The 11980-nt window shown below is 32.3% G+C and overlaps 1 protein-coding gene across 1 annotated transcript; it reads right to left on the bottom strand.

Annotated features, from left to right (window-relative positions):
- Positions 1–8375: 8375 nt before the first annotated feature.
- Positions 8376–11673, bottom strand: LOC107008027 (probable aldo-keto reductase 2). The gene is made up of 5 exons (XM_015206914.2): positions 11419–11673; positions 11031–11228; positions 10273–10445; positions 10090–10192; positions 8376–8936 (listed from the first exon to the last, which is right to left on the bottom strand). The coding sequence occupies exons 1-5, from the start codon at positions 11641–11643 to the stop codon at positions 8601–8603; spliced, it is 1035 nt and encodes a 344-aa protein (XP_015062400.1). The 5' UTR covers positions 11644–11673; the 3' UTR covers positions 8376–8600.
- Positions 11674–11980: the final 307 nt, after the last annotated feature.

Raw genomic sequence — 11980 nt, 5'->3', positions numbered from 1 at the left:
TCTCTTATCTAAGTTGTTTCATCAAATGTGAAAACTCACTTTTTCATAGCTAAATAAATATTAGGCGTCATATCTATTGATCCAACATGAAACACACAATCAGAGGTGATCTGAATCAGTCAAGAACGCTATGGAGTATTTCTTTCATCATATTCCACAAACACCATATATGAAGTAGATATAGCTTCAATCATATCAATAAGATATGGGGTTCCAGCCCATATTAATTGTCAAAGTCTTAATTTGGTACAACAACATACAAACTAAATCTACCAAGATGAAGATAACAAATTACAACGTCAAATATATGTGGATATATTCTTATTAGTTCAATTACCTTACCAACTTTATATTAATTTTGGGATATATATTTATTAATTCTATAATAAAAAATACGAATTATTTATTTAATTATATACTTTGATAATTAACTGAATTTTATAATTTCATTATAAATATCGAATATTAAAATGATTAAAAATATATATCATATACCCATATCAATTATCATAATATCAAAATTATGATATTAAAAAAATCAATTGATATGGTAATTCAGTATATCTCATACAATGTTCGCCCCTAGTTATTAAATAGATTATTTTCAAAGGTTTAATTTGTTTGTCTGAATTTTACATGAAACAAAGTTTATGAAAGTAAAAAAAGAAGAAGATATTTTTGAACTTTGCAATATTTTGTTCATCTGATTTTAACTTGGTACATCATTTAATATAGTAATTTTTTTGAAGTCTTGTGATGATAAACAAAAAAGATATAGAATGTACTACACTATTGTTTAATCTTGAGATCTTAATAAGACATGGAAAAAAGGAGAGGTGAACCTAGGATTTGAAGATTTTAGGTGCACCAATATAAACATAGCTCAAAAACATGAGCTCTAAGCTAAAATTCTTTTATAAAACCTTTGCTCCTATGCGCCTCAATTGCGTGAAGTCACGAAATGTACCACGTAAGACAAAAGGTCTATAAAATTACAAAAAAATAAGTTCAAGAGGGTAATAAGATCTTAGTTCAGTTAAAGTGTCTCTAAAATTTGATCATAGTCTAGGGGGTACTTATGCATTTTTCCTTTTTTTTCTTTCATTCTTTAGTGTAAAGAAAAAATTTACAAACTTTTTTTTTTGCGGTTATGTTGTAATTTAGCTTTTGTATTTATAAAAATAAATTAAAATAAAATAATGGGGCATTAATAGTAAATTTTATAAATAAATTTAACCATTAAAGTAATAAATTTAAATTGTTGTTGAAACAAAAAAAGTAAAAAAATACATGTGAGGAGGATCAAATATATATAGATTATATTGGGAAAAAAATTAAATTAAAATTAATTTTTTTACTTTCATTAGAGCAAAAAATTTTATGTAACTTATTTGTACAATAGTAAGAACATATATGATTCACTTTCATAACAAAGGTATATCAACTTTAATGACAATATTAAGGATATATCGAACTCGTTTCCCTGCTTTAAATATGAAACTCAAAAAACAATAAAAGGTTTAATGTATTTTTGACCTTTTATATCTTTTCTAGTTCATTAGAAAGAGAAAAAATTAGGAAGATGATTGTGTTGTGCGGACCAAAACGTGGTCGGTGATTCAAAAGAAAGTCATCTTTGTCAAAAGTTAGCCATTCTTATTGGCTATTATTCATTATAAATCAAAAGGGAATCTTCAGCCTAAGAAAAAGTTGTAGTGGTAGTAGAATTTTTATCCTGAAATCAACCAGACATGGAAGAAAAAGTAGCATGAGATGCAGATGCATGGTGACTCTTTTCTTTTATTTTCATTTTCTATCTTCCAAACATGTAAATGTTACGCGTTTTATAAAGCACACCATTTGAGGTTTGCATGTGTGAGTATTTATCCTGAGTTTCATATTATATTTAATTTTCTTTTTTTAAAGGCTTAAGTTATATGCGGCCTCTTAAAAGTGTCCGCATATTTCACTTGAACACCTTATCTTAGATTTGTTTCAATTGAACACATTTATTAATTTTAAAAAATATCTATGAAACATTCTTTTGACAATAAACAAAAATTAGAAATGGTGTGTAATACACTCACCAACGTGACATAATATCTAATGAAAAATTGACATGTAGCATTTGACCATAATAACAATTAGTAAAAATAAATTAGGAAATACTTAAAAGCTATGTTTTCAGGAAAAAGAAGAAAAAGGCTTTCTTTCCCTTTTCTTCTTTGCAGATGCCCAGAACAACGCATCCACCCCCGACGTCCATTCTTCTCGATTTTTTTCTGTCAGAACACACACAATTGTTGCCGATCAAAATTACTTGCACTCCGATAATCATCCTCACTCCACCTTTTGAATCTTTAATGATTTCAATGAAAATAATTTCATATTCGTAATAGTTTTGTCGGAAAAAATGAAGTTTCGCCGGAACTATTTTTAACTCAATATGATTTTTGTTTTTGATGAAATTCTCTTCCATAACTTAAATGAAAATCTTTATCAACAAACTATTTTAATTTATTGTGTTTTGACTGAATATATAGTTAATTGTTGTTTTTTCGATGACGATAACAACAATGAATTGATGATGACAGAATGATGCTAGAAAGAAAGAATGATGGATTATTTGAGAATGGGGTGTGGTGATGGTGGGAAAGGAATGTCGGACGAGGGTTCTAGGTAATACTATTGAATTGAAAAGTCCCACCGAGAAAGATGAATTGGGGAAGAACTGCCAACAGTTTTTTCTTTAAAAAAATTATGTTCATATTATGATTTTTCTTTTGTTGACATGTTCATTTTTTATTGGTCCAAAAAATGATTTTTTTTTAGCTTCATGCGTCTCTTAAATATGTATTACACTTACAATGTCATGTCATAAAAAACTATTAAATAGGTACATGTATTAAAGGGTAGAGGTGTTCAATAGGTACAACTTTTAGTTGAAGTGTCTAAGCGAATTATGCAAATAACTTTAAGGGCCGCAGATGACTTAAGTCTTTTCTAAAAGAAATAAAGTTAACATACTCCTTTTCTCCTATTTAATGTGACACGCTTTAGTCTGTCCAAAAAAGAGTGTTACCTTATACTTTTAGAAATGTTTTATTTCTCCTTTAACCTTAATGAAATTTTTTACAATCACCCAAATATTTATGAATTGTTTTAGATCACAAGTTTAAAAATTTTCTTTTTTTTCCAGACATTGTGTCAAGTAAAAAGATACCACATAAAATGGGACGATGGGAGTATTTTATTAGTCTTCTTTCTGGTAATAAAATGTTTATGACTATAAATAAATATTTATTTCTTCTAGCTTGATACTCCCTCCGTCCACAATTAATTTTCATACTTTCTATTTTTAGAGTGAAATTATAAAAACTTTGACTGATATTTTATGATATAATTTTTCATCATATTGATGTGCAAAAAATTGCAATATATAATACTTTTTGTGTGATTTTTGAATACCTAAATTTTTTGTTTAAAATATTGAATGAATGTAATTTAATTTGATTTTGAGTATTAGTCAAATTGACTTTTGAAAATCATAACATGACAATGCAAATAAAAGTGGACAGAGGAAATAGTATTCATAATATAGTCCTACGGGTTTTGAGGATTTTGATTAAGGAAATTTGTGAGACACAAGTGTTACATTAGCACACATCTTTTTATTCCGAGTAAATTTATAGGGTTATTTCTCTCGATAATTGTACATTTCAAACCACGTTAAATATTTGATATATTTTTCTTTTATCTTCTTACTCATGATCTTTCAAGATTTGTTTTGTTAACTTTTGCATGACACCTTATGATTTTGGTCCAAACACCATGACTATTGATGGTTGCACACTGCTAGTTAATATTTATACTAATTTTATAATTTGATCAATAGTCGTTTTCTTTAATAAGTAAAGTTGTGTTATTGGAATTGAATGCACTCGATCTAGGTGTGTCAAAAATGAACTCAAATATAGGTAACCCGCTCAATCTGTCAATAATATTAAGGGTTGAGGTCAAGATAGTTTGAATTGACTTCAATGTCAACTAATTCTAGCATAACTCATTTTAAAAGAATCCTCAATTGAGCTCAATTCAATCTTCAATTTCAACCCGTTTTAAAAACTCTTTACTAATATATATTTCTATATTAAATGTATGAATTATTATTTATTTAACATCTTTTAGGGTTTCATCTATTCATTTGTTACTCTCTTATAAAAAAATCTTGAGATGAAATTCGAATTGTGATTATGAAACTTAAATATCACCATGTTAAAATTATTGGGATTATCAGGTCAAATTGAGCGGGTCAAAATCCAACGATTTTTTGCCCATTTGAATCCAACTTATTTGAGCCCAAAGTAAACTTAAGCGGGTCAAGACCTAACTCGATTTCAATTTCAATCCATTTTAATATCTCCAATTTTAATTTAATCGCCCATTTAACATCGCTAACTCGGTCATTTCGACTACATGTTTAGAAACTTGAAGTTAGGCCTCTAGAACATTTAAAAACGTATTGCCATTCGGTATTGATAAGTGGCTAGGATCCATCAACAGAGAAGTGCTCTTTATCTAATTGAAATATTGATTAAGAAGGGAGGGATTTTAGTGGGTTAATCAAAATATGGGGAGAACTCACTGGTTTTAATCGAATTGAAAGTTTATTTTTCATGCGACGCCCAACAATTTATCCACCACACAACACACCTTTCGAAGTACTCATTCATTATGCTTATTATCGATAGTACTATGTTAGGTTGTGGAGTCTGATTAATATATATAACTGTTTACGCGGTTTAACCTCCGCGGTAAGGTTGCCAGGGGGTTATGGGGGGCGGGAGCCCCCCATCCGAAGGAGGCGTTCGGGGCAGCGGCCCGACCTAAATTTTAGGTGGTACTATTTATTCTCCATTTATTCTTTGTAACCAAAAATACTCTGATTTATTAATATATATATATACCCCACCACCGTAGAAGTTTACTCACGGTGTTACCACAAAATATTGGTTTCTCTCTTTCTCTCTCTAAATCTCTCATCTCATTCTCTCTAAAGTTCTTGCGTTCTTTATTCATCAAGTGTGTGTGTGAATTCGATCCTAACATAATTGGCGCGTAGTAGTCAGTGTTAAGATTAGCCTTTTTCTTGTCTCTGCTACATACTTGGAGATTTTTGTGTTTTTAAGTTTGAATCTATTTCAAAAAAATCATATGCTGTGTTTTTGTGTTTTCTTTTTTGGAATTTGCCCTGTTAACTAAATTTAATATGTCTTTCATGTTTTAAAACGTGAAATGAGTTTCTTTCTTATTCGAATGACGATGAAACACTGGAATGATGAGTTGTTTCTAGTTTATTTGATTAAGCTCTCAACTTTTTTCAATTTTGTAGATAAAATTTGCGCATCGTAAATAGATGTATGAGAGAACTCATTCTAATCGTGCAGGGTTGACGGTGAAAGTATTTTAGGAGACACAAACAAAGAAAACAGGATCGTTACAAAGGGAGAATGGGTAGAGTCACGTCCGAAGGAGATATTTGTAAGTTATAACACTTTAATATTGGCTGAGTGGCAGATTTAATATTCTGAGAATTTGGTTTTGCCTGATTTCTTCATTTTTTTCTTGACTTCAACTCCTCTGTTTTTTATGTCATGGCTTTTGATACCAAGCTTGTTGACAAATTTTTTTCTGCACCATCTTTATTGGGTAAGTGGCAAATTTCATTTCTAAATGAAAAGATTAAGATAAGAATTAGATGTTGACCTGCACTAATGAGGAGGTTATAGGGCCTTTGATCCTTCTAAATTCTTTTATGTTTATTTTTGTCTGCATTAAGATAAGAAGTTCGATATGAGCCTTAATCACTTTGAACTGAATAGAGATCAATCACTGCCACCTTAAACGCATGCTCTATTTTTATCTTCATAATGATGCACTCCACTAACACAATTCAATTGATTTTTCTATTGCTTCTGATCCTCAATGCCAGAATTCAATTGTTGATGCTATATTTTTGTAACTACTGCCTTAGCAACTAAATAGGGTGGATCTATGTCAAATTCACTATTTCAACTTGTGATAGAATCTGTCAATACGATATAATGATAGAAAAATTTGTTATTTTGTTGCTTATTTGATATTTTGTTCTCAAGTTATTAAAGAGGTCATTATTAATTTGTAAAAACAGGCTATGCCCTATGGTTAAATTGTTTTGTTGGTTCTCAAAAGTTTTGGTTAATCCGTTATGAGGCATGAATAGTAGTTTTCTAGTGATTTGATTCGTTTGAAAGAGGCTTGCATGAATGGAGTGAAACGCAACTTATTTCTGAGGCTGGTTCCACAGCATAACTGTCATATGATGATATATATAGACAAATATGATAGAAGGTGTGAAGAAAGGTAAAATTTATGGACTTGGAGTACAACCTTCCTCATGTCATTCATCGCCATTGTTGTTTAATGCTTCTACTTCTCAATCTTCGGAAGAAATGGAAGCAATAAAAATGACTTCAAACATCTGAAGCTAACTTTGAGAAGTGCAGAAGTTAAGGGAGAAACATATGCAAGAATCTGATGAAGAAGAGACTTACTGATGAGTAGATTGTTCTGTTAGTTTATTTAGTATGTTTGAACATTTTCTATGAGATTTAGACTTATTTTTAACTATTTACTTTCCTTTCGAATATAGGTTGAATATTTATTCGACTTACTTTAGGTGATGCTTAAACTTTAAACTTAGTTATATTGAATGGAAATTTGAATGGTTAGGAACGTATTAGATGTTTGTTTTATTGTTTAATTTTTACGAATGGATAGTAGTATAAACAATTTTTTTCTATATAAAAATGTAGTTTTTTTTACCTCAGTAATCAGCAAGATAATTTAACTTTTACAAAAAATTAATATTTCTACTATAACAATTGGATAGTACCTAATTAGTTATTAAATGAATTATTTATTTTGACTAGAGTAGTCGGAAAAATACTTAAATAATTATAAATAAGTTATATATGCCGATTACTGTAGTCAAAATATATATTAATTAAATATTTAATTACTTAAATACTACGATAACTGTATTCGGGATTTTTTGAATTAATAAATATTATTAATTTAATATGTTTCCGACTACTGTAGTCGGCATTTAGATAGTATAATGGTCATGACTAGTTTTATATTTTCCGACTATGGTAATCGGTAAAGTAATATTTTCCGACGCTCAATATGCCTGACAACCCAAAAATAGTTGGAAAGTCATCAGAAAACTCCATTTTCCGATTATTTTTGCAGTCGGCAAACCACGAATTGCTAGTAGTTACAGAAGGATTATCGAGATAAGATCCTCGACATACTAACAAACTGAAAACAAAAGTGGAACCTGCGAAAGCAAGGAGGCTACAGAAACTGCAAGTGGTACAACACCGTTTCTCATTTTGATGTTCGAGCATGATGCATTGTCTTCTATAGAGATATGACACCTGACCTAACTCAACCACAAAAGCTAGCTTATGAGGAGAGAATTGTCTAAGTACATATAAAGAGACCATCAGTCCATTCTCCAACCAATGTGAAACTTTTAGCCACTCAAACATATAACCAAAGAAAGCTATTACAAGAGATTTCGAGTCAAGTTACCAGTTTCAAGGACAAGGGAGATAAGGATGAATGACATCCTTGCTGATGAGTTGAGGAAAATCTTAATGGGCAAGAGATATCTCATTGTCTTGGATGATATGAGGGACTGTACGGCATGGGATCGTGACAGGAGGCTTTGTTATTCAGATGTTGGAAACAGAAGCAGAATAGTAGTAACAACTCGACTTGAGAAAAATGGGTGAGCAAGTCAAGTACCATACTGATCCTTATTCTCTTCCATTCTTCACAACACGAGAGTTGCAAATTATTGCAGAAAAAAGTGTTTCAAAAGGAAGATTGCCCGCCTGAACTACAAGATATGAGTCAATCAGTTGCAGAAAAATGCAAAGGACCGCCTCTAGTGGTTGTCTTGGTAGATGGAATAGTTAAAAAAAAATGAAAGAATCTTGGCGGAATGAGGTGAAACATGCTTTATTTGACTATCATGAAGGAATTCTTTCTTACCTAATTGTTCCAGCCTTGATCATGCACATGCGCCGAAATGCCCCTCATTTTTCTGTATGTTTTAGGTGATTGGTGATATAGTGTTTCACTGTGATTTTTTGTTGTAAAAATCATGCCTTTGTTATGCAGCTTTATTATCTTACAAACTGTCAAAACATTGCTTCTTGTTTGTTTTTGTAATATACTAGTCGTTTCCCTTCATCTTACACCTTCCTATATAAGGTGAATTGAAAGATGAGCATTCCTGAATGAAAGTTGTTTTGATAGCTTAGTTAAATAATTTAGGAGCAATCCATAACATACGTCTCTCTTCATAAATAAGTATCGAGTACATGTACAAAAGCTATCTATATTGTTCGGACCCTTCAAAAATGTCGCCAAGTTTATTGGGTTTTCCATTAGTGAAGTTTTGGAGGATCCCACATGGGTGCAACAATAACTTCAAAGAGTTTGAGCATCATAAGAAGCTAAATAGATATCACTTGTCAAACCCCTATTCAGCTTTCTAGGGAGGACAATGGCGGTGTCTCTGAATTTATCCAAGTTGACGACATGTATAAATGTCTCTCACCTTTGACAACATCGCCAGAGGTATACGATTCAAGTTCTTTCATGTCTTCCTCTGTCAATTTTACGGATAAGGATCCTACGTTTTCGTTGAAGTTTTCAATCTTCGTAGTGCCTGGTATAGGGCATACATCATCTCCTTGGTGAAGAATCCATGCCAATGCTAATTGTGAAGGAGTGCATCCTTTCCTTGCAGCCATTAGATTGATATTCACAAATACTTGCTTGTTATGCTCAAAATTCTCTGGCTTGAACCTAGGGAAATTCTACAAAGCAAACCAACAAAATAATAAATTAATGTCGCAGTTAAAATACAAAGATACATTCGTGCAACAATTACACTAGCTATATATTTCACGGACCAAAAAGGTTGTGCCAAAATGTTTATCTTGATAGATTGTGCGTTAAATCAGTCAACAGATGCATCGATGAAAGGGTGAGTTGGAAGTTTAGGATATTTTTTTCCTGAACCTGGAATAATAACTGCAATTGGAACTATGCCTCAATTACAAATAAGTTGGAATCGACTACATGGAGTTTTCACTTAACCACTTAAATTCAACTCACGTCATCATCATATCAGATAAAATAAAAGCAAAATATAAGTTAAACATATAAGACGATATTAGAAGTTCTTAAAAGAAAGACTAAATCCTAGTCTCCACGGCAAGATATCACCTATATATGGTTCTTTATCTTCTACTGTGCCATATTTTTTGCTAAGTACGCATTTATCTATAGCAATTTGTAAGTATTTCAAGATTCTACCTCGCCTCCTTTTCAACACCTCCACTGCTATAGTTTCACAACTACAAACTGGTGCATCCGTAGGTCGACACAGGACATGTCAAACCATCTCAAGCGCACTTCTCTTGTTTCATTCTCAATGCTACTAGCACTTCTAGCGAATATGGATCATTTTTTATTTTATTTAATATTATATGATCGCATATCCATCTTAGCAGCTGGTCAAATTACTGCATGCTTGGTAAAACCAGATCACTCCATGCTTAGTTAGTGTCAGACAGAACCAGTAGAATTTCCAGATTACAAGAAGGGTTACGATAAGGACTTATATATTCATTAAGCTATTCCTAGAGAAGCTGTCAGTAGAGATGTCCTTGAAAATTTTCCTATTATTCGGCATTTTATGTATCCAGAACAGATCATGATCATCAATCACCATAGTCAAAAGCGGTTCCGAGGAAAAGGCATTTATGAGCATGATTTGGCAAAGGCTTTACCTTACAGAGTATTCTGAGAATCTCTGTAAAACATCAATGCATAAAGAGATAACAAGATACTAAATTCAAATGCAACTAAAAACATCAAGTTGATGCTCGCTGCAAATTCGCAACTTACATGTCAATAAAATAGAGAACACATAAGCAGTCACAGTTTTGATTTATGTGGTCTAACCTTGCGAAAGTCATCATCAGGCAAGCTTTCGATCAGTTTTGCCCCTGCTGAGAAGAATCCTCGTCCAAGAGGACTATAGGGGACAATCCCTATGCCAAGTTCTCTGAAAATGACAAGTATCAGTAACAAACACTCATTTGCTAGTAATTTGATGCAAGGGGGTTGACCTAAGATATCTGTCACCTGCAAGTAGGAACTACTTCTTCCTCCAGATCTCTAGTCCACAAAGACCATTCCATCTGAACAGCTGTTATTGGATGAACAGCATGGGCCCTTCTGATTGTTGATGCACAAGCCTCTGATAGACCTATATATTTTATTTTGCCCTCTTCAACGAGTTTTTTTAGTTCTCCCATCTTACAACAGTATTATGCAAGCAGTATTAGAACATATATAGCACAATTTTGTAAATATAGTAATGATACTGCAGATTCTGCAGTTCTGAGTCACATAGACCTTCAGACAATTGCATAAATCACAGGATCTGAATGGCAACACAAAAACCTAATTGTGAGAAACTAGTTTATGAACGACATCACTTATTAACTAGGTATGATGGAATTCACATATGTTGGGACAACCTGTTGTCTCGAAAATTCATTTCCAATTATAAGTATTTCAGATATAACTTGTTATGAAAGAGTTTATCATAAATTGAACAAGTTTGTAAAATGGCACATCAATAGAATCGTAAAACAAAGAGAAGCAAAAATGGAAGAGTAGCATAGACCTAAAAAAAATGGACTGATATGCCAATCAAACCAAGTACAAGTAGTACTTTCGGATAACAACTTGGGAAAAAATTGACTCTATAGGCTATGATCAATGAAATAGGATTTACCTGATTAGACACGCAAATCATATAACGCAACTACTTCTTAAAACTTAAAGAGTGATGAAGTACACTACAAAAATAGAAATTTGGAGCAAAGATGTCAAACCGTGACTTCAATTGGCAACTGAGTATCGATGCGATGAACATAATAGAGATCAATGCAGTCGATATCAAGTCTCTTCAAGCTGGCCTCACAACAAGCCCTTACATACGCAGGTTCACCACAAATGCCCCTGTTTCCATCTTCAAAACGTATACCAAACTTGGTAGCTATTTGTACTCTCTCTCTTATCCCTTTAATAGCCTACATAAAATCAGGTAGTTTAACATGAACATACAACATATCTATGAAATTCAGTAGAATTAATCCTAAAAAATTTTCTCAGTGAACAATTGAAACACTACAGGATCAGACAGGTACAACAAAGTCAGAAGGAAGTACAACTAATTTATGCAGCACTTTGCAATTACTTGTTTTAAAAGAGGATCTTCACCTTGCCGATGAGTATTTCATTAGTAAGAGGGCCATAGACATCAGAAGTATCGAGTAAGGTGACTCCAGTATCAATAGCGTGATGAAGTAGCTTGATCATTTCGGCCTCGGGCTTGGGAGGGCCGTAGTTACCGGACATACTCATACAGCCCAGCCCGATCCTGGAAACTTCTAGACCTTGTGAACCTAGCTTTACCCTCGGGTCGAACGCCGTCGTTACATCCATTTTCTCCGGCGGTCTGAGCTCTCTTACAGCTTGTGGTGTATATATTATAACTGAAAAAGTTTGATTGGGAAATTAAATGAAATTGCATTACAAGTTCATCAAGTCTTAGGGAAGTTATAAGTTAGGTTCCTGAAGTTCTGTTTGTGTCATTTTTCGACTATAAGTTCTAATATTTTGTTGATTGAGTTCATTATGTGTTTTGTGTTTTAATTAATTATCTATTCATTTTTACCCTTGTTACGTCTATTGTATGATGAAGTTATAATGTTGGTTCTATGACACTAGACTGTTGTGGCATACAACCTATATCGACGAATGGAGGTGGGTAGTTTATTTA

This window comes from Solanum pennellii, chromosome 1 (genome assembly GCF_001406875.1).
Source record: "Solanum pennellii chromosome 1, SPENNV200".
Lineage (NCBI taxonomy): Eukaryota > Viridiplantae > Streptophyta > Magnoliopsida > Solanales > Solanaceae > Solanum > Solanum pennellii.
Note: the sequence above shows the minus strand (reverse complement) of the source record. Positions and strands in the feature narration are given on the sequence as shown.

Excerpts from the sequence above, each read along its gene's own strand:
- LOC107008027 (XM_015206914.2), bottom strand. The coding sequence starts at position 11,643 with ATGGATGTAACGACGGCGTTCGACCCGAGGGTAAAGCTAGGTTCACAA. Across the intron at positions 11,229-11,418 it reads ATGAAATACTCATCGGCAAG|GCTATTAAAGGGATAAGAGA; the intron begins GTGAAGATCCTC and ends GATTTTATGTAG. Across the intron at positions 8,937-10,089 it reads CTGATGATGACTTTCGCAAG|AATTTCCCTAGGTTCAAGCC; the intron begins GTTAGACCACAT and ends TTTGCTTTGTAG.